Source organism: Abramis brama (genome assembly GCF_963993115.1).
Source record: "Abramis brama genome assembly, chromosome: 1".
Taxonomy (NCBI): Eukaryota; Metazoa; Chordata; class Actinopteri; order Cypriniformes; family Leuciscidae; genus Abramis; species Abramis brama.
The window spans coordinates 25,524,092-25,548,456 of record NC_139963.1 but is presented as its reverse complement, the minus strand read 5'-3'; the positions used below and the strand labels follow the sequence as shown (position 1 = coordinate 25,548,456).

Genomic DNA, 24,365 nt, shown 5'->3' with positions numbered 1-24,365 from the left:
AATAAATGTCTACACATCCATAGATTTGCTTGAACCCTTTTACCATATTTAAAGCACTGGATAAAACAAAAGGAAGTGAGCACAGTAAGGAAACACACATACACACTCACCATGAGCACACACACAGAAGCTGATTTACTCTTACACGACAACCATGAACATGTCTAATATCGCTGTGTCATTTTAAGTGCATTACAGTGATTTTGGCAGGAAGCCTAAAATACTGAACATATAATTAACAGAGCACCACTGTATTCTCAATCTGACTCACAAAAAACTTACATCTACATACACACTTTAGTGTGTATGTTTATAGAACAATCATCACATAATCTTATTATCAGTTTGGAAACGCATTTGTTCTTTTACTCACTTGTTCACTCACTCACTCACTCACTTACACACACACACACACACACACACACACACACACACACTTACTCACTCACTCACTCACTCACTCACTCGCTTACACACACACACACACACACACACACACTCACTCACTCACTCACTCACTCGCTTACACACACACACACACACACACACACACTCACTCACTCACTCACTCACTCACTTACACACTCACTCACACACACACACACACACACACACTTACACGCTTACACACACACACTCACTCACAATCACACACACACACTCACTCACACTCACTCACTCTCTCTCTCACACACACACACACACACACACACATTTACTTACTCACTCACTCACTCACACACACACTCACTCACATTTACTCACTCACTCACATACACATTCACATACACACTCACTCTCACACAGACATGCACACACACACACACACACACACTCACTCACTCACTCACTCACTCACACACTCACTCACATTTACTCACTCACTTACATTTACTCACTCACTCATTCACTCACTCACTCACACACACACACACACACACACACTCACGCACTCACTCACTCTCACACACACACACACACACACACACACTCACTCACAGACACACTCACTCACACATTCGCTTTATTTATTCTGTATTGATATTTATTCCATCAAGTCTTCCCACTATGTGAGCTCTCTCTCTCCCTCTCCACCATATAAATAACTATTTGTCCCAACCGGTTGAACATATTCTTCTGTTTTATCCCAATCCGATACCCATCCTGCCCCAGCGCCAGCTCCTCCCCCATTCGGACCACCAGCATGCGGATTGTTTATCGCTCCGTACTGCCCGCCAGTCCTGTACAGCTCTTCCGTTTCATTGGCCAGCTCGTCCTCTCCCAGAATGCCACACTTCTCCTCACTAGTATTCTCAGCATCCGCCCATGGCTGCTTCTCACCTGATGCAAAGATGCCTGGGAACATGTTCAAATTAACTATGCGTCATTTTATGAAAGATATGACAAAAGTCATTTAGAATATCCATTATTTGTGAACTGAAAAACAGATATTGACTTGTTTGCATTATGTTACTTTTATTGAACACAACATACCATAAAATATCACACCCCCATAATGCACCAGTGATGCAATGAGGAAGACGTATTGCCACTCGTCACGTGTCTACAGGCAAATAAACAATGAATAAAAAATGAATAAATTCAACAGTACAAATCATTTTTTGGCATGTGAAGGTTGTGTGATATTATTTGTATGTACCTTATGTTTGGTCATTGCTCCAACTATGAGAGGACACACCATTCCTGACAAAGTTCCCACTCCATTGGAGATTCCCATCAGGATACTGGCGTAACGTGGAGCAATGTCAAGATGATTCACATTAAACCCTGAAAGGGAAAGCATGTATTTGTCATACATCTATCTTAACAAGTTTTTAAAATTGTGAATTTATATCTTACAATTGCAACTTGATTTCTCATAATTGCGACTTTGTATATTTCAATGTAACTTTCTTTCTTGTAATGTAACTTTAAATTTTGTAAATGTGACTTTATATCTCATAATGTGACTTTTATTTTTGGTAACTTCTTACAATTGCCTTTTTACTTTTTTTAAGTCAGGCAGAAAAAGGCTACCACAGAAGATCCCCGACACCTAGTGTTAATGTTTGGCCTCAATGCATGTGGCACAAAAATAGAAAAGAAAAAAATAAATTAATACTTTTATTCAACAAGGATGTTTTAAATTGATCAAAATGGAAAGTAAAGACATCTATAATGTTACAAAATAATTCAATTTAAATAAATATTAAATATTTCTATTACTGTAATAAAAGAATCCTGAAAAATATATATATCAAGAATCCTACAAAAATATTAAGCAGCACAAATGTTTTCAACATTGACACAAATAATAAGAAATGTTTCTTGAGCAGCAAATCAGCCTATTTCGATTTCTGAAGGATCACTGAAGTCTGGAGTAATGATGCTGAAAAAATTCAGCTCTGTCATCACAGGAATAAGATACATTTAAAATGTACTACAATAGAAAACAGTTATTTTAAACTGTAATATTATTTCACAATATGACTGTTTTTACTGTACATTTAATCGAATAAATGCAGCCTTGGTGAGCATAAGAGACGTCTTTCAAAAACCATTTAAAAATCATACTGAGCCCAAACTTCTGAACGGTATTGCTAAATGAATTATTTTGTTCGGTTTGTCTTTGTTCTTTTCTGTTACTAACCTGAAATTGCAAATCCACTGAAGCCAACAGCCAGTACAAGGAAAGAAATGGCCATCACTTTGGTATGTGAGAAACCAACAACCAAGAGTAGAGTGGCTTCCATGCCAAACCCTAAAACACACAGACACACACAACAGTTTTGTCTATTGAATAAGGAAGCGTCTCTCTGTCATTTAAAGAGAACATGCGCGGTCTACTGTGGCTCATGGTCTACCTGTGTATACCTGAGCTCTGTGCCGTCCATTTATTGGATGCTGTAGTGCATCTGTCCCTGTGTGTTTGTATGTTGTTGTAACGGTCACCGGCTGGAGTGCCCATTGAGAGCCACCAGAGGGCACTCCACATCAGACTATTGTCATTAACTACATTTCCCATAACTCACTGCCCGGACTCTTCATCCATTATCACATTCACCTGTGTCTCATTATCTTGTTTAGCTCACCCCATATAAGCCTGGTTTTCTCATTCATTATCTGTGAAGTCTTGTTTAGTGTTACACTGCAATTCTGAGCGAAAACCTGGTTTCGTTTCTCTTGGTTTTGGATTTCTTGCCTGTTCCACGGATTACTCTTTCGCCCGTGTTCCCTGCTTTGTTGTGTTTGTATGGACTGCCTGCCTGTGTTTGACCTTGCCTGTACTTTGGATTACGTCTTTGGATTACCCTGTTCAATAAATACTGCATTTGGATCCTCAACCTTCTTGTCTCGGTGCAGTTTGTGACAGTTGTGTATGCAGATGATTGTGAGAGAGTGAGTGTGTCATGCATTGATGCCTCAGTGATTATTGGCCCAGCTGCCATTGCTGGACCAGACAGAGCAAAATAGGCAACTCACACACAAATAGTTTCTACTTTGTGTAGCTAACCTACTTTGTATATATTTTTGTCCTTTTATAAAGGGGAAGTTTACCAAAAAATAGAAATTGTCATATTATGGGTATTTATTCAGGGTCATGTTATGCGGCCCTATAATACTGCTAAAAAAACGCAGGTTTGGGACAACATGAAGTTGAGTAAACAATTTAATGTTTGAGTGAAATTTAATTTATTATTGTCTTTATCATTTTGTCTATCTTACCTCCACAGTTCATGAGTTTACGGACATTTGTTGTGGTCATTAAATTATGTGATCTCAGGTAGTCAGCCAGCTGTCCTCCGATTGGTACAACGATGGTCATCACTAAATGAGGAAGTGCAGACACCATCCCCACCTGAGCCACAGAAGGAACAAAAAGAGTAGCTATTGAACAAACCATTTTAATCCAGATGCATCATACTGCATTGTATCTGTGTGTACTTAAATTTCCCCTGTTCTTGAGCAGTGTTTTTATTATTTGTTACTTAAACTGTTTACTGTCTATCAAAACCAAACAGTTACTCTGTTTCAATAGTCCACTTTTGATATTCTACTCACTATAAGTAACTTTGCAACTTAATGTCAACTTAGAGTATTAGTAGTAGACTGTTAGGTTAGGGTTAGAATAAGTTGACATTTACTTGCAAAGTTGTTGAGGGACATTCAAAGTGAAGTGTTAGCAGATATTAAGCAGGCAGTCTACTAATACTCTAATGACTGCTAGTTGACATGTTCTGCAGTTGCAAAGTTACTTATAGTTTGTAGAATATCTGTTGAGGGACCATCAAAATAGTGTTACCAATCAAACATTGAAATCCATTACAGTTTTTTATAGATTAAAGACGCATCTTTTCAGCCAGGCATTCATATAATATTGTTAATCTCACAGTTTCAAACTACAATCCGGCCTCTAGTTCATAAATGCCAGAGGAGAACTGGCCCCCGACTGAGCCTGGGTTCTCCCAAGGTTTTTTTTTTCTCCATTAGGTCACCTGATGGAGTTTTAGGACACCATTAGGCCGCTTGATGGAGTTTTTTTCGGTTCCTTGCCACTGTTGCCTTTGGCTTGCTCAGTTGGGGATATTTTGGGGATATTTAATTTTATTCTATCAATCAATAAATTCCACTAGAAACAAACTTTGTTGTATTATTTTATTTTAATACTGTGAAGCTGCTTTGATACAATCTGTATTGTGAAAAGCGCTATACAAATATACTTGATTTGATTTGATTTGATTTGATTTGATTTTTCTCGATTGCTTAAACACATTTCTTGAAACTATGCCTCGTATTCTCAAAACTATAAACACAAATCCATAACGTCTCACCCAATTCCCCAAACATCCTATTTTCAGGTCAAAATGAAGCTCTACACTCAAAACCATTCACTCTTGCTGAAAAACCAAACTTTGCCCTCAGACAGGACACACAAGCCCTCAAAATCACACACACTACAACATAGTCTAAGACACTGGTGCAATAAATTCAAAACAACATTTCCAAAACTGGTAAGTTATGTTGCTTGTGGTTCCCCGCCTCACAAACCTTTTCACATGATGAACACAAAAGACACAACCAGTGGATTGGCACATTTTTATTCATACACAGAAAACACACACACACAAAAATATATATTTTTTTCCTGTTTTACTCTTTTTTTTTTTTACTCTCTCCTCTAATTTTTTTTATATTTACTTACAGTAAGATGTGTGTGACCAACATATGACAGTAAAAGAGCACATACAAACCATATTCTAATATGGAATTCGAATTGTATTGGAATGGTAAAGAGTGCTGGGACGTGACAGGAAGGTCTCCACTCAAGGATAAAATATGATGGATACGTCTAAGAATGTTCCACATATGGTTGAAATACCATCATTTGCCTAGAAAGATAACATTCTGGGAGTCAAGACTATAAAGGAGAAAGGATGCCCTCCCTTCACTGTCACTGCAGCCACTCTGTGTGACTGTACGACGGCTGGCCTTTTCTTGCAAGAAAATAAACCTCATCAAAGACTATTGAAAATGTTTGTCTCTTATTCAGTGATAGAATTTTGTTTGCCACCACACCTCCCTGAAGATTCTCGAGGCGACGGTAAAGCGACTCAAATTTGGCCTTACTCGTTGCCCAGCCTCCCTCATAGTCATACCATTGACTAACACATGGGCAACTAGAGTGGCTTGAATTTCATCTGAGACTGCTTGTCTTCTTTTCCTTGCCCTTCCTCCTCATTCTTATCCCTCTTCCTTCATGTCTTTCTGGATCCATTGTTCCAAAACGCAATAAACTGATTTGGGCCCTTTTATATATCTATTAAAGGTCCTGATTGATGTGTGTTAAATTTTGACTCTTAGTGTTTCCACCTGGATAATTGTGTGCTAACTGAGCTGAAGCTGTGCTGACTTGAGTGGACAATATTGAATGTTAGTGCTTTCTAAATGACAACATGGTCTAAGCAATGAGAAATGAAGGGATTTGTGTGTAGAGTTTTGCAGTGACAGTTCAACAGATCTGACTCATGTGTCAAAACAGGGAATAGTGTTTATAGTTTAGTGAAATGGGTGTGCTTTTTGATAAATGGCGTTATGGTTTTGAAATTTTAGTTCAAAAGCCTGGTTATAGTGTTTAAGCAATCGAGAAAAACTGTAATATTACCTGCATGGGTCCAACAATACGCTAAATTATCAACATTATTCAACCATTCTACAGTTTTGGCTTCTAAATTTCTCAACCGCACAAACGCATGGTTGGCAAAAACCATTTCAACCTTTATTTAGTGTAGTCTAGGTTGTTTTCTTATATATTTATTGATTATATTTGGCATTATTCTTTCCTGTTTTCCGCAAGCCTTCAGAACAGATCTGATTTTGTGGTTGCAACCTGTCAGTTGATTCATTAATTTTAGTGTGTGTGTTTCACCTTGCTGATTTCAAAGCCGAACACCTCCTCGAAGTAAGCAGGCTGGCTGATGAGGAGCAGGTAGAAGGTCCAGCTTCTGCAGAAGTTAGCCACGATGATGGCATACACTGGCATGGAGGTAAAGAAGTGCCGCCAGGGAGTCTTAAATTTCTGCAGGGTAGTGAAAAACCAGAGGTCGAACATATCCAGAAAAGAGCAGCACGCAGCAGTCAGAGATGAGAAATGAGAGCGGATTTAGAGTGTCTGTGTATGAAGGAAGGGAAGGGGAGGGGTGGACGAGTGATTAAGAGAGAAAAATAATGTCCGTGTTTGTACCTGCAGGGGGTTGACCAGGCCGGCGCCTTCCCCGATGGCATCCTCAATGTACTTCCTCTCCTCTGGTGTGATGGTTGGGTGAGCAGCTGGACTCTCATAGGACACTAAAATCCAGAAGAGATACCAGAATATCCCAACACTTCCTGTGAGACGAAGAGAAACGTGCAATAAGAATTATTATATAGTACAATGAAAATTAGATATACGCACTACTGTTCAAAGGTTCGGGGTCGTCGTGTTTTTGAAAAAAGTTTCTGAAAGTCATTATGCTTACCAAGGCTGTATTTGTTTGATCGAAAATAAAGTACAAACAGTAATATTGTGATATATGTAGCATCTGGACCAATCAGACACACAATTATTCATTATATTTAATGAATAATCCAGCAAGCCCCCTCACCTAACCACAAAACAAGGTGCCAAGGTGTCTGTGAAAACCAACCAGGCCTCTGGTTACCATGGCATAAGAGTGGTTTACGACCAAAAGAAATGTGGAAAGTTAACTTTCAATCCATTTCCCTATTAAAACTCCATAATGCCCATAAAGAAGGATTCTCCCCCATTCATTCATAGAAAACCTTCTATGAATGAAAATGCATATCTCCAGGACATTGTGTGTATGATTATTACAGTCCTGTAGTGTCTTTTGTATTGTATACTGTTTTATGCGTGCTTTATGATAGAACCACTAGTTAATTTTAGGTTGTTTTAGGTCATTTAAAGTTGATACCTATGTAACATATTAGTTTTACAAGAATCTTTAATAGTTTCTGTATCAACACCAATCCAGTTGCATATGCAACATACCATACTCGAAGACAAAGGGTCGTAAACCTTCCCTCCGAAAGTTTAAGTTACCATTGGCTCACTGACCCTCTGGAGGAGTGACCTCCACAGAAGTTAAAGGCCACTGTCCCGGCTCAAGCCATGTGTAACCTCCCCGGCCTGGAGAGAGGACTCTCCCAACAGAAACAGTCAGACTAACATCCCTGAAGTTTCCACATCCTTCTCTCAACCTGGGAAGAATTGCAACTTCTTCACCATCGAACCATTAAAAGCTATCAAGACTTTCTCCTGAGATTATGTGGAAGCTTGTTCAACAGCTAAGGCAGTGCAAGTATTGTACATTTAACTAACTAAACAGAGGTTTAGTATAAGCTGTAGACCACTCTTGTGTAACCAAAGTGCTTGAACTAAGAAAACATGGTTATTTTAGGATGGTTAAACTGACATTTCTTCCCGTTTCCCTTTGGTTTCATTCAGTCATTTTCACTTTTCCATTTCCCATGAATGCATGATTTGTGTGTATGTGTTTGTTTGGACTAGTTATGTGTTTGTGAGTGATTTAGTTAAATAAAACTTTTGTGTACATTCATTGAGTTTTGATTCACTGCTTGCAGACGAAGTCCCTTTAATGATGCTATCACCGCTACACGTTAAGAAATATTTATTTTACACTTGGTTTATTAAATAAACAAAAATTATATATTAAATAGTATTATAAATAATTAAAATGACGTGTATGCTACTTACCGTACACATAAAATACTGAGGACCACCCAGTGTACTGGACCAAGACTCCAGCCAAAGGCATTGCAACAACAGCACCAGCATATGAACCTAGAACATACAGACATCAACATACAGTTCTTATGCGTCTTCTTATTAGCACTATTCATTAACATTATCATTAATCTCAGCTTTTCACAGTTCTCAATTCAAGGTTCAAATAATCACAAACTAAATTCTACTGATAATATCGGAAGATATATTTCATGGATTCAAATGACTGACATCTCACCACAGAACGCTGTTGTTGCCAATCGACTTCTTTCAAGGGGCGGAGCCCATTTGGCCCAGATCCCGTGACATGCGGGATATGACACGCCCTTTCAGTAGAGAAATAAGATGAATTAATGGCTGCATCCGAAAACTTGAAACAGGCGCTAGGCAGCTGACTTGTTGCCTCGCTGCCTTATAGGCAATGACTCTGTAGGCAGCTTTGCGCATGAAGGCACCTCACGAAATGATGTTTTTATTAACAAAGTTCGGGAGGAGCACGTTCAGATAATTAACACGAGTGGAGAGCACTCAGCAGTCAACGATAAGAGGTGTATATATATTCAGCAGTCTCACCTCAGTTCGTTGACAGTTTAGCAGCATCCCTCCAACACCCCTTCTCCACACTTCTAGTCCTAACCATTTACATACAGGGGGGGTACTCTGGGTCCGGGCCGAACTCCGAGCTCGGAGCCCTCCTCCCGGACAGCACGCCAAATAGGCCAACGCATTAAACTATACTCCCTCTAATTGTAGGCTATGTAAGTGTGAACTCATGAAACTGATTTCGGATAGACTTCTGAGGTAGTGTAACAGTTTAATGTAATCTACAGCAATACATTGGTGAGAACCAAACAAATATTGAATTACTACAATAGTAATTTCTCGCTAGAGGTGACATCAGAAGTTGAAAACACTCTTCAAAAACGAACATTTACACACAAACTGACCTCCAACCGCAACTTTCAGATGCCATCTTTCTTTTTCTAGCTCAACTGACACCGAATGGAATGCACAGGATTGTGGGTTATCAAAGGCAACGAAGGATCCATCTATGCTGCCTTTAAAATCATTCAGATGAAGGTATCTCAGGAGACAGGGAGTGATGCTAACATTGGAGTCGGACGTGTCTTGATGCCTTCCTACCTTAAAAATGGGTCCTCCAATGGCAGCTTTTTTTTAGTTTTCGGACGCAGTCAATATGTATGTATAGCATTGCATCATGCTAAGGAAGGTTTTGTTACCATTATGGTAACAAAACCTTCCTTAGCATGATGCAATACTTTTAGATAAATAATACACTGATATTACAGACTACATCAGATTCACACAAATCCATGCATGCACACAGATTACATACCTCCACAAGGCCCTGGCAGATCCTGACCATGATAACACACCCGTAGTGAACTCTAGCTGCTGATGGGATCAGCATATTCAGTGTCGACGTGGCCACAATGGCGAAGCCAAACACCCTGAGACCAAACACACATGCAACACAATAAAATATCATGCTAAAATCTCAGTGGACCAGTCATTTGTCATTCCACTGAATATTTCTCAGAGTATTTTTTTTTTTTTTTAAGTCAATCTCTGTATATACCATAAGTTAAAATCTTTACTACAAAATAGCTTTTAATAATTTCCACCAGGGTCAAAACAAAATTCATTTTCGAATTTCAATGAACACAAACTGGTCTTTTGCCAATATATATGGGAAAAGTTGTCACAACAGTCAATGTAAGAGACAACTCACAATTGTGTAACTGGACTTTTGACTCAAACCCCTCAAAGCCAATTGTGACAATCTGACTCCTCCCACCAAAACAGCACAATTTTCATTCATAAAACTCCAGAACACTTGAGAAAAACATGTCAATTCGCTGATCACATTACCGGTTAGCAGCAAACTTTTGACAGATGAATCCTCCGGGGATTTGCGTGACAATGTAACCCCAGAAGAACGAGCCGTGAATCATCCCAACTGTCTCTGGGTCCCATGTGAACTGAGCAGCCTGGGAGGAAAAAGAGAAAGTCAAACTCCTCTCATCCAACGTTCATTCGACAGCATTCTGTGCAAAAAGCTGAGAATATTGCAGTCAAAGTGCACTGCTTGTATATTAGAAAATGATTACACATCATTCTTTAAGGCATCACATAACCTGAACCATCTCTTTTTCTGTGTTACATTTGCAAAAACAAAAGTATGTAGGGAATGTGAGAAAGGAGAGAAATAAGTAATAAAGTAGTAAAATCAGTCACTAAAAGTAAAAGATAAAGTAGCCTAATATAATGAAATAAAATTATTTTATTATAATAATAATAGTAAAAAAAAAATGTATCATAAAATAATTAATAATTATTATTTCACAGACAAGGCTTAAACCTAGTCCCAGATTAAAATACAAGTTTGAGATGTTTTAACTGAAAGCAACTTGCACTGGCATATCTTAAAATATGTCAGTCATTGTTTTGTCTCAAGATGCACACCAATAATGTTTTGTTTTTTTGTTGTTGTTTTTTTCTAAGGGAAGTTTATAAAAGTTACTTAAATGCCCTAATTGAACTAAGGCCTAATCCTGGCTTAATATAAGCTTTGTCTGTGAAACCAGAAATCTCTGTGCAGTTTCTGAAACAAATCCCTGTGTGGGGGTAAATTGCTTGAATTGCTTTGCTGGGTGAATCTGATGAAATACTACAGGGAATTAAGCAAAGTCGATCCCCTCTCACAATGCAAACTGGGTTAAGATGCAAAACTAACTGGCTAATGATGGTAAACTGGGATTTGAGGGGGCCCAAATGATTTGCATTTATTTATGTATGAATGTATTTAGATATTGACATTATACTTTCTATTCTAAAAGCTAGAAATCTTTCATCGCATTATCAAACTAGCTGTAGGCTATTTGTGACCCTGGACCACAAAACCAGTCACAAGGGTAAATTTTTTTAAATTGATAAGCTTCCCATTGATAAATCAGCTTTCCATTGATGTATGGTTTGTTAGGATAGGACAATGTTTGGCCGAGATACAACCATTTAGAAATCTGGAAACTGAGGGTGCAAAAAAATCGAAACATTGAGAAAATCGTTCTACATTCATGTTTGCGATTGTGCTGCATTCACAAAAATATTTTTTATATATATTTACGGTAGGAGATTTACAAAAATATCTTCATGGATCATGATCTTTACTTAATATCCTAATGATTTTTGGCATAAAAGAAAAATCGATAATTTTGACCCATACAATGTATTGTTGGCTATTGCCACAAATATACCCGTGCGACTTGTGACTGGTTTTGTGATCCAGGGTCACATTTGTTGTTTTTCTTATAATTTCTTATAAATCTGTGTTGTATTTATCCATGCTTTATCCAATGCATCTTATTTGTATGCTAAATAAAACAACAACATAAAATGCCTAAAATATGAACAATGAATAAACCCCAAAGATATCGTCATTCTGATTTCAAATAATGTCTAACTCCTGTCCACTCTTCATGTTAATTTTCTTATACTCGAGTGGATGCTCTTTATTTGTTAAGTTGAATTCCAGCACTGATACGGACCACTATGACAGGTTTCTTTCCGGAGTAAATCGTGTGGTCGTTGACCATGCTGACGATGGCTACACCCAGGTTACAGCGGATGCCGAATGAGATGCAGAAGCCCAGGCCTGACAGGATGGCGATGATGTAACGGCGAGGTAGCCCAAAACACGTGCAGTCCACGACGGGAAGCTCCTTCTCCTCCACCAGCTCCGGGCGACCTTCTGCTGACAGCTCGATCGTCTCGCCATTCTGCTGACGTTTCTCGAGGAGTCTGGATGTGGATACAGAAAGTATAAGGCCAACATAAGTTGAGTAAAAGAAACAGTGTGCAAAGATTTTCTCAATTTATATAAAAACATTAAAAAACATATTCAAATTAACTGTCTCTGATTAGTGATAATACTTATACCCCTGATTTCACATACAAGGCTTTAATCCTTTATCTGCTTGCTCGACCAAATGGTTGAAACAAAAAAATCACTCCTGCCATGTGAACTGTTTTTGGTGAAATTTTGCAAGGTAAGCATATTTTTTTGACATATTAAACTTTAAGAGCCCTAACTTTACAAAATTATGTTACTTGGTGACATGAAAAAACTTTAGTATGTTTTTAATAAATTTTCAAAAACATGCTCAACCAAACAGTTGATTGGTCACATAATGGTTAACTGAGAATGGACATTAAAATGCACTATGGAGTCTCTGGAGGGTCAGAAAGCTCTCGGATTTCATCAAAAATTTCTTAATTTGTGTTCCGAAGGTGAACGAAGGTCTTACGGGTTAGGAACGTCATGAGGGTGAGTAAATGATGACAGAATTTAATATTTTGGGTGAACGATCACTTTAAAGGGGTCCTTGATAATGATTTAACTTTTTACATTTTTTAGTTAGGCCGTGTGTCCACCAAAGCGTTTTTTCAGGCGGCTGGCATGTTTTTTCAATTGTTTTCAATGGGAGCAGCGCTGCTGCTCATGCTACGCTCATCACTGTCACTTTTTACCCAACCGACCAATCACAGTGGAGGAGGGGCGGGACTAATACCACACCGACCAACTGTCACATTCTGTTTGTACAACGTCAACAGATGTATAACGAGCATAATAACGGAACAAAATAATTTTAAACAAGTTCCAGAGCAAATACTTTATAATCTATCGATATTTTTATATATAAACAACATAGAAACAAACCATCTGTGAAATTAGATATTAGTAACACTTTTGCGGATATTCCGTATCATAACGAGCAAAGCGTCTCAACTGAAAAAAAATGCTGCGCTGCCAAAACGCTCTCAAGCGCCCACAGCTAGGCGTTTTCAGCAGAGCGCCTAGCGTTTTAAACGCTTTGGTGGACACACGGCCTTAGTGTGTAATGTTGCTGTTTGAGCATAAACAACATCTGTAAAGTTACGACGCTCAAAATTCAATGCAGAGGGAGATATTTTCTTTTACAGAAATCGCTTTTTAAGGACTACAACAAACAGCTGGTAGGGACTACAGCAGCGAGCTTCATCCCGGGTTGGTGACATCACAAACCCTAAAAATTTACATTAACCCCGCCCCCAGGAACACACAACAAAGGGGGTGAGGCCATGATGGGCTGCTTTAGAGAAGAGGAAGAGTTGTTGTCTGTTTTTTACACCCCGGAAAAAGTTTGTCCTAAGGCTGACGAATGTTTTTAACACTGTTCCTGAACATTATAACTTCAACGTATGTCTGTGCGCTGCACATTTTACGGATAACAGCTTCCAGAAGATAGTACAATGCAGGCTATACGCACAAAAGCTTCTCCTGAAAGACGTAGCCATTCCCATTTTATCGGGACAATCTGTTGTTTATGGATCCCAACTTGTAAGTATGTCTTATTATTTGTAGTTGTGTTTTCTATTAACAGTTCCAATTATAAGCTTTATATGATAGCTATGATATTAACGAAGGGCAAAGCTTTGCCTCCGCTAGCCTGCTAACTTACATTACAGTATTGATGTAGTGTTTACTTTAGCTTTTGTAAGCTCTTGCTTTTGTAAGCCTGTTCACCGCCCCTTAGGAAAATTATCCATGATTTTGTGATCGATTGCTGTTAGTATTATCATAGTTTTCCAACAAATATGATTAAATGGTTGATAACATCATATCTATAAGAAAATGTAAAAAAAAAACACACCACTCTGAAACGTCCTGTGAAATCCGTGCTTGTAAAGTCCATGCTTGAAATCCGTTCAGCACAATCCTCTTGTTCATTAACATTGTCAGGGTCTGAATCGGGCTCAAATTGATTTGAAATTGGTGCCATTGTTCATATTTACATCTGAGTAGAGCTTGTGATTATGAAGGGGCATGACACTTCCCAAACACGCGCTAGGCGTTTCCAATCACAACACACTGGCCCAGCTAAACAATCACAGCACATTTCGTATTTCGGAAAGAGGGGCCTCATCGAAAACGATGTATTTAAACATACTGGGGAGGATGTAAAATATGTGAAAAATATTGTGTTTTTTGAACAATCAAGCATGAAAACATATTCTAGTACAGACCAAAAACAAAATCAAGACTTCGTAAAAGGACATAATAGTACCCCTTTCAGCTAGTCTCAGACTTAAATGCATATTTGATCTGTTTTAACTGAAAGAAACTTGCACTGACATATATCTTAAAATGCCATTACCACTGTTTTGTCTCAAGATGCACACCAGTAATGTGTTTTTTTAAGGCATGTTTATAAAAGCTACTTAATCTAAGCCCTGTGAAACCGGGCCTTAGAGGGCCAAAAGGTCAAAAATGCTTTTATCCAAAGCAACTTACAGGCCACATATTCCGAGAAGTCTTGGATTAATCTGAGGTTAAGTGTCTTACTCAAGGACACAATGATAATAGTTCATGTCTCTTTAAAGGGTCAAACCAGGTCCTGAGCTCTACCCACTACAGCTCAAGCCAAAAGATACTGATAGGACACTTTTTTTACAGTCTATGGATGGGAGGAAGAGGCCAGGAGGGGCTGAAAAAAGCCAGGTTGAAAAATAGAAAGGCATTGGAGGAGGATGCTGCCAAATGTGTATGTTTACAGATTTAGGTGTATGTCTGAGTTTGTGTTTTCTTTTTCCCCTTGTGGTGGGGTTGTGTTTTTGGTTTAGAAAATGTAATTTTTACTCTTTATGATTCCATTGTTTGGACTGTGTACTTCCCAGAGACTTCGTGAAAAGGCATGAGCTAGGATATGAAGTCACATACACTAGGGAACCCTCATAGGTCACAAAACTACATCACATACACACCTAAAACCAGGTGGGATGCAGAGGGAAGACACAGAGGGAGAGAGGACATGGAACAAGAATGAAGTATCTCACTGGATAGCAGTACATGGGAGTCCAGCAGAGACCATCTGCGTATGCAACCTGTCTGCAACGTCTACAGCCAGTAAAAACATGCATACATACAAGCACACAAGCAAACACTTTCACAGACATATGCTCTGAAACTTACAATAAATATATGAATTTAGTGTAGATAAAATGAATGCAAGATTATCTGATGCTCACCATTAAATCTGTCCTTTACATAGACACTCAGTGTGGCTGTATTTAATGTGCAAATATGTAATTCTCACAAATCATGCCAAGAAAAATTATATATTTATATATGTGTGTGTGTGTATGTATAAAAAATACTATTTACTATTACTATTTACTATCAAATGTATCAGAGTTTCCAACATAATAAGTAGATGTTTCTTGAGTCACAAATCAGTTATTTCTAAAGGTTCATGTGACTGAAGACTGGAGTAATGAAGCTGAAGATTCAGCTTTGCCATCATCACAGGAAATAATTACATCGTTCTGCTTTATCAGTATATTGTACTATTTTTACTGGTTTTTTTGGTTTGTTTTGTTTTTAAATAAATGCAGCCTTAGTAAGCAAAAGATACTTCTTTTAAAAAAAAAGTTTTTTAAATGTTCTGATCCACCCCATACTTTTGAATGGTAGTACCGGTATATACACTCACCGGCCACTTTATAAGGTACACGTACACCTTGCTAGTACTGGGCTGGACATTTCTTGAGCATGCCACGAAGAATTAAGGCAGTTCTGAAACTTTTGCCTTCGAACTGCCTTCATTTTTCATGGCATAGATTCAACAAGGTGCTAGAAACATTGCTCAGATATTTTGGTCCATATTGACATGATCGCATCAGACAGTTGCTGCAGGTTTGTCGGCTGCACATCCATGATGCGAATCTCCATTCCACCACATCCCCAAAGGTGCTCTATTGGATTGAGATCTGGTGACTGTGGAGGTCATTTGAGTATAGTGATCTCATTGGCATGTTCAAGAAACCAGTTTTGAGATGACTTGAGCTTTGGAACATGGCGTGTTTTCCTGCAAGTAGCCATCAGAAGATGTGTACACTGTGGTCAAAGGGATGGACATGATCAGCAACAATACTCAGGTAGGCGTTTAAACGATGCTCAATTGGTATTAGGGACCCAAAGTGTGCCAAGAAATATCCCTCCCACATTACACCAGCACCAGTCTGAACTGTTGATACAAGGCAGGATGGATCCATGCTGTCATGTTGTTTACGCCAAATTCTGACACTACCATCTGAATGCCGCAGCAGAAATCAAGACTCATCAGACCAGGCAATGTTTTTCCAATCCTCTATTGTCTAATTTTGGTGAGACAAATTTTAGCCTCAGTTTCCTATTCTTAGCTGACAGGAGTGCGTCTTTTGCTGCATGCTGTAGTCCTGCTTCAAGGTTCGCTGTGTATGCGTTCACAGACGCTCTTCTGCAGATCTCGGTTGTAATGAGTGGTTATTTGAGTTACTGTTGCCTTTCTATCAACTGGAATCAGTCTGGCCATTGTCCTCTGACCTCTGCCATCAACAAGGCATTTTCACTCACAGATCTGCCGCTCACTGGATAATTTCTCTTTTTCAGACCGTTCTCTGTGAACCCTGATGGTTGCGTATGAAAATCCCAGCAGATCAGCAGTTTCTGAAACACTCAGCCCAGCCCATCTGGCACCAACAACCACGCAACGCTCAAAGTTTGAACTTCAGCAGATCGTCTTGACCAATGGTGCCTAAACGCATTAAGTTGCTACCATGTAATTAGTTGATTAGATATTTGTGTTAACAAGCAGTTGAACAGATGTACCTATAAAGTAAAGTTTATCTATCTATCTATCTATCTATCTATCTATCTATATATATATATATTTTTTTTTTTTTTTTTTTTTAAACCCACAACAGTTGTATAAAATTAAATAGCACAGAGAACTATTTCTGAGCTCCACAAATCTCATACACGTATCACAATATTAATCTCTGTCTCTCTCCCTCTGTACGTCTTTCTCTCTATTTCTCTCATTCTGTCACTGTTCCTACAAAAGCAGATCCCTTATAATCCCTTCAACCTCAAACAACATACAATCAGAAAGTGAAGTGAAATGAGTGGGAGATGACCGCATATGTCTGTTTACATGTTAGGGAGCAGATTCATTCTGCAGCCATATAATGTGTTTTAATGTGAAACTAAAAAGGGTGTCTCATGGAAAATAGCAATGTGTTTCAATTATAACTAAAACCTCTCACACCCGTGACTCATGGACGTCCCTCCCCTTCAATTGCCCCCTTCCATCTCTTAGCCACTGATAATCTGTAGCCCCACCCTCAGATTAGGATTACAGAAATTATAGACTTCCGGAGATAAATATGAGCAAGAAAAAAAAGAGTGACTGAGTGGAACGAGAAAGAGAGTTGGAAAAAGAGAAAGAGAGGGGAGGAGTGTGTTTGTCCACATTTAATGCACACACATTCACTCAGGAAGATGTGTAATTAAGGTTAAACCTAGTTAAAAACAGATTGTTGCCAACAGCGGCACATATGCTACCTACTAATGAGAATGACTGTTGGCTGTAATTAATATTTATTTCACGGTGTATTTGAGCTCTTTCTCTTTATCTGCATCTTACCATGTGACCATTGCACATAAAAAAAACAGGATTACAGATCATGCACTCTTCTGCATCTCGTTCCACGGTTCATGACACACCAGCTGACCTGTGTGTGTGTGTGTGTGTGTGTGTGTGTGTGTGTGTGTGTGTGTGTGTGTGTGTGTGTGTGTGTGTGTGTGTGTGTGTGTGTGTGTGTGTGTGCGTGTGTGCGTGTGTTTAGGCCATCTAAGAGACAGGTGTACCGCAGAAGGGGGTGTACAAGGACTTTGCTAAACACTTTATATGGGTGAAACAAAAACACGCACACAGAATCCTGTCCAATAGAATTTACTTCTATGTCAGCATATTATAAATATCTTACATGGGTGCCAACTACCAAGTTTTATCATAACCTCTAAAACATACACATATGCATACCCATCATAACAGCACAATCTCAGCAAATGTTTAATAGTTTTTATTGATCTCATATGCATATTATACACCTAACCTCTCCACATAAATGACTTTATCAAGGTCATCATGCTCTGATTCTCTGAGTACACACACATCACGTTCACTTTCAGCACTGCCGCTTACCCGTTTTTTTCTTTTATTTTACTTTTTGACCATTTATAAAGTATATTCTATCCAGAGGTTTTATAATTAATTAAAACTAAAATTAAAACCATTAAAAAAGCATTTTTGTCACTTGAAATAAACGTTAACCAAAATCAAATTAAATATGAAAAACCTTAAACTTATTTTATTTCAGCTAGTTGTCAGCATTTCTCATTCAACTTAAAGTACTAAAATTACTAAAGCTAAAAACGAACAAAATTACTCTAACTAAAATTAAAGTGAAAATATAAAATATAAAGATAAAATCTAATAAAAAATATTTAAAAAAAAGCTGAATACAACAACTCCTCACCTGTGGCCTCCTTAAAATGACCTTCAGAATCTTGGCGAAAGTAGTTGAAAAACAGTAGAAAAGAGTATGTATTCATATAAAACAGTAGGCGAAAAGTCCCCGGATAAGAAGTTATTACTTCCGACGAGATTCTGAAGTGCTGATGGACACTTTACTATCCCATGAGGCCACAGGAGAGAAGTTTTGACTTCAAGTTTTGAAGTTTTGAATGTAGAACATCTAAACTATACATTCATACTGCACGCATACATAGAGCATACTGTTTTAACGGCCAAAGTGCTTATTCAAAAGAAGTACCAACTCTGAGAGTAACGATTTCAGACTAGCCACTGAATACTGATTTAAACATTTCTTTGTTAAATATTTTATATCACATGTAATAATCTTAATGGGTTACCTGTAATTACAATTATTTAAATAAATATTTAATGATTTTTTTATATATATATTTAAAAAATATTAAAATTATAAAATTATTTAAAAAATAGAAATCAAATTAAAGTTTTATTTTGACTTAAAACAGACTTTCATATTTAACTTTTTTGCAGCATGTACACCTTTCAACAATGTCACAGGACAGCAATATCATTATTTACGATGAATGTGACGATGAATCACATGCAGACAAAAAAAAATAAAACTCTGCATCTCGTACCATGATGCAAGTTTACATTCCAAGAGTTCATTACAGTTGCAAATTTGTATTTAAGTTCAGAGGTGAGATGTGTGGATTTCTGGTGACACTAAACGCACACAAACACATCAAACATACATTGACATACATGCACTTTTCCCATTTAATCTTGCTGTAAGAGGATAAAGGCACAACAGTTAAAAAAAATTACATAATCCTACCCAGTTCTCTCTAGCACCCTCCCTCTCTCTCTTTCTCTCACTTTGACCATCACTATGTTCTGTTCATCCTTTTAACATCTTGGCTCACTGTTCTACTGTCGTTTCATGTATGTGGAGGTGTTCTGAATCTAGCTGCCTCTCTGATCTTTGGTTAATTTTATGAAAAATTCTGATGACATTGTACAAAAGGTAACAGATTAAAACTGATCCACAAATCTCCCCCCCTCCCCCTCTTCACATTTGTTTCTGTTCTACCATCAGTGTGTTGTTCTATGATTTTTATGCCAAATTCCTCTGACCCTCCCCTGCGTCTATTGAACAGATTGGGTCTCAGTGGGACCGTGTCACCTGGGGAGATACTTCCCCCCTCCTGACACACACACACACACACACACACATATACTTATACATCCTAGCAGCCTGACCTTCACATGATTTCAGATAAGCAGCCTAGTGAACATGCAAAATACAAACGACAAACAAGAATAAAAATATGTGAAAAAACGGTACAGGAGAAATTACCACACCACCATTAGCTGAACACGTCATATTTTTGTTAAGTTTTACATAAGTGTTTCTCTTGGAATCAGAATGAGCCAGAAATCCCAATAGAAATACTAACAATGTCCAACAGCGAATATATATAACCTACCGGCTGTTGAACATTGTTCATGGGCAAGTAAACAGTGACTGAGAAGTGTGTTTTAATAGAATTTACTTTATAAAAAAATAAAAATTCCACAGGGTTGAAATAGAATCTTTTCTTCAGTGAGCAGAATGAGAAGAGTTGAGGTGGAGAGATGGAGTAGGGATGACAGAGGGAAAACTGCAGGTGTGAGGTGTATTGCTTGCTGGCCTGTGAGGCTGAAACAGTAGGAGAAGTAGATGCATTGCTGAGCTTTAAATGATTAATCAGCTGCTGATGCTCTCTCTAAAATATTATCAGGGACACAGAGTCTCACAACTAAAGTAGAGAGTCAGAAATCCAAATCAGCAGTTTACTTTTAACACAAACTTTCGCACAAAAACCATACCTTTAGTTTCACACTACACTTAAAGGAATGGATTATTTTAAGATAAAAAAGCACGTTGTATTCAAAAAGTTCCATTAAATTCACCTCCAGAGGGAAATTACCTCGCACATGCAGCATCGCGAAAAAAATCGGGAGTCGCGTGCCGCCCTTCATTTAATCCCGCGATCTCGCGCGCTGAGGACGGACAGAGCTGACTGGTGAGCGCGAGAGACGAGGAAGTGATGGGAGGGGGTGTTCAGGGATTTGTTGGGCTGACAGCTGTGTGTGGGTGTGTATGTGTATGTGTATGTGTGTGTTTCTGATGCGCTATTTCGGAGCTGGATTTTAATGTTTAGTTGCAACCTAAAATCTCATGAAAGAGTAGGCCTATGCATTTTAACACTAAACTAAACATGAAACTTTAACACTAAAACTTATTTCACCAGTGAATGACTGTGTTTACATCGCAAAGATTCTAGGCTACAAAATATGCTATTTATTTTATAGAATATAAAACCTTTAAAAAATACATCCAATCCAAATTTTCAGAAGGCTATTAGTAAACGTTGATGTTAGTGGTTACCAGACATTTTTCCAAGACAAACTTGTTTGAAAGGGATGTACTTTGACCTTTGGGAGAGTCCATCCTGTCTGAATTTGGGCCTAAGACAGATATCGAATTAACAAGATTTAACAAGGTATTTAAAATGCTCCACCGCCAGCAAAATGTGTTCAACACCAAATCTGCCATGACAAAATACTTCCTGGTCTTAGGTTTAAAATAATACATTTCAGTTGTTAAAATAAATTCAACTTTATTTTTACCCCCTTTATTATTAAATAAATTCAACTTTATGTTTAAATTTTATTTTATTTATTTTTTATTTTTTACAGTGTAGGCTATTCAATTTAAAATTTAATTTAGACAATTTAGTTGAATAATTCAATAACCGATGACAGACAAAGCAGAATCCAGTAAAAGAGAAAATAGATTTATCCGAAAGGTAAAATTATTCTATGACTTAGGCTATATAAGGCATAGGCCTACTAAAGGCATAAGAATATTTACATATTGAATAATTGACCATATTTTAATTGAAGATATGTCATAATATATTAGAAAACGCTATGAATGCAAATTAAATGATTTCACTCAACAAACATGTAGGTTTTAATGAAAGCGAAGATGTCTGAAATGTAGCCTATATCCTACTCCTGAAAAGTCATCTTATCCCGACTTGCCATATCGCCTACTGTTCTTTTTTGTATGGAACTTTTGTATCGAATACGCTTAGCCTACGAAGTAGTAGCCTACTCATGGCGTATGAAGACCAAATTTGGTCAACGACTTCCTGTTCTCTGAGCGCGGTCCGCTTTATCAACTAGGGCGTGGAATCAGAACTTGTGTGTGTCCCGGGACGCGCGAGCTGTGCAGTGATGCGCGCGACTACCTGACGCTCAGGTGGAAGAATGACTGAACTCGCTCACGCGCACAGACACTAAAGTGAGAGAGAAAGGGACCAACGCCACGCGTCGGACGTCTGTGGCACCGGGTTAGCCGCGAACTAATCTGATCCATCTGGACAATCTTCTCAATCGTACAGAGTGGATGCATTACGTGCAAACCGATTACATAAGAACACATTTGACTCAGATTCAGTCACGACAAGGGTTTGCACCTGACATCTTGAAGAAGGATAGGCTACACACGCACAGAGAAGGGGAATACAATCACTTCTTGGCTATACTTTCCACTAGCAATTTTTTCCTCACTAAACGTTCTGTCAGATGCAATCACAGACATAAACTTAACGCACTTTAATTCCCATGTTTTTCAACACCTCAGCTTCTACAAAAATCACCTCTGGGCAATATTTATTCTTTATTAACCAAGAGAGATATGTAAAACAAGTAACGGAAAAGTTCTTTTTACAAACGTACTTTGAGGATAATAAGATGGTACCTCACCTGTGTATTTTCCCCAAAGTTTTTCCTGCCTGAGCCTTAAAGCGGTCCGGACGGATCTCCATCCTCGCGACTTCCGAGTCCGACCGGTGTGCTCCTGTCCCGTGTGCCTGCCTGACTCTCTCTCTCTCTCTCTCTCTCTCTCTCTCTCTCTCTCTCTCTCTCTCTCTCTGGTTATCCCTCTAGCATCCCCCTCCCTGCTCTTTCTTTCTCTCTCTGTCCGTGGTCCTGATGGATATATAGGATATAATCATTCAAATTAAATAACTTTGATGGTTTTTGTAATATAATTTATTGTGAATAGACCACTACACAATTTCACACAACTACACATTACATAAAATAAGTAAAATAAATCAAACCATAAAGCCTATAGCCTATGAGTCTGGTCTATTGACATATTTGTACATAATCAATAAAATATTTTCATAGCTTAGCCTAGTATAGCCTACATTGATCATGTAACTAGTAAATGTTTTACACCTGTAAATCAAAGTACTTTCTCAGCATGAAAGTTTATGAGCAGTCTATCGCCACCTTGCGTTTACTACGAGACGTTTGCAAATTTGAGTAGAGTAAATGTTTTACCAGATAGCTTCATATAGCCTACCAGCCAAATCAACCAGTTTTATTCAAGTCGAATTCTTATTTTCATAATAACAACATACTAACACACTGAATCAGCCTTTCTATGTGGTCTGTAAGGTTACACCAACAAACGTAATTTTTTGGATAAGATTAAGGATTATATCAGGTAAAAATAGCTCCCTAAGGTAACAGCTACAGGTGAGTTTTTTATTTATTTATTATATATATTCCACATATTAAATATTTCACTTTGGTTATTGAGTCCAAGGAAAATGTTAGAGCTGTCGAAGTTTACATTTTCCCCTAACATTGTTTATGGTTGTTCTTATAAACTTTGATCTGAGACCAGTTCTCTGTATATTGTTCCTTTGGATCAACATTTATGTGAAAACTGTTGAAAAGTATTTGAATTGAACTTAAAACTTTATCTTCAATTTTATACTCAATTATTATATGCTGTCAAACTAAATCAATATAATAATGTGCTTTCACATCTATGACCAAATAACTTTTTATTTGGCATAGAATAGATATACAGTGATTCTTCAGCATGGCACAAAATTGCAATGGTAATTACAAAATCTTTGTTCTCTCTCTCTCTCTCTCTCTCTCTCTCTCTCTCTCTCACACACACATAATCCAAACTGTACTGTATATACCGTCATATCACAACAGAAGTGAACACACAGAGAATACTCACAAAGGAAGTGAACATGCAAACATCCCTTGCTGTATATACAAATCCAAGCATCAACAGCATAACAGTTTGTTTTTATTTAAAAAAAGCTTTAGTCTAATGAGTAAAACCTCTCTTGTGGATCAGTCTAAAATATAGACTAAAATCTTTCTGGTCAGCATGAAACAGACCAAATGTATTCTGAGCTTTCCCACCAAAAAACAAAACAACAACAACAAAAAAAAAACCATGTCAAAGGAACAAATGAAGCTGCCTTCTATATTTGTGTTCACACTACTGATTTAACCTGAGGCTACATATAACAGTCATTTATTTTTATCTGTTCTACATTGATCTTCTAATATCACAGTACAATTCAATGAATATGAATGCAAACCCCTGTGCAGTCATAGTTTGGCATTGTAGAGTCATGGCTAAAATTGCATGTATTTAGTGTTATGTTTTAAATTGCAGCATGTGTGGCAGCAATTTAGCAAATGTCTCACTCCTTAGCTTAAAGACACAATGACACATAATATTT

The 24,365-nt window shown here is 37.9% G+C and overlaps 1 protein-coding gene across 1 annotated transcript; it reads right to left on the bottom strand.

The window, feature by feature from the left end:
- Positions 1–926: 926 nt before the first annotated feature.
- On the bottom strand, positions 927–22,704 carry slc17a7a (solute carrier family 17 member 7a). The gene is made up of 13 exons (XM_084118238.1): positions 22,564–22,704; positions 11,875–12,127; positions 10,199–10,317; positions 9,663–9,777; positions 8,544–8,631; positions 8,276–8,362; positions 6,743–6,885; positions 6,428–6,577; positions 3,727–3,859; positions 2,651–2,761; positions 1,661–1,788; positions 1,495–1,564; positions 927–1,356 (listed from the first exon to the last, which is right to left on the bottom strand). The coding sequence occupies exons 1-13, from the start codon at positions 22,623–22,625 to the stop codon at positions 1,067–1,069; spliced, it is 1,749 nt and encodes a 582-aa protein (XP_083974364.1). The 5' UTR covers positions 22,626–22,704; the 3' UTR covers positions 927–1,066.
- Between the last annotated feature and the right edge of the window lie 1,661 nt (positions 22,705–24,365).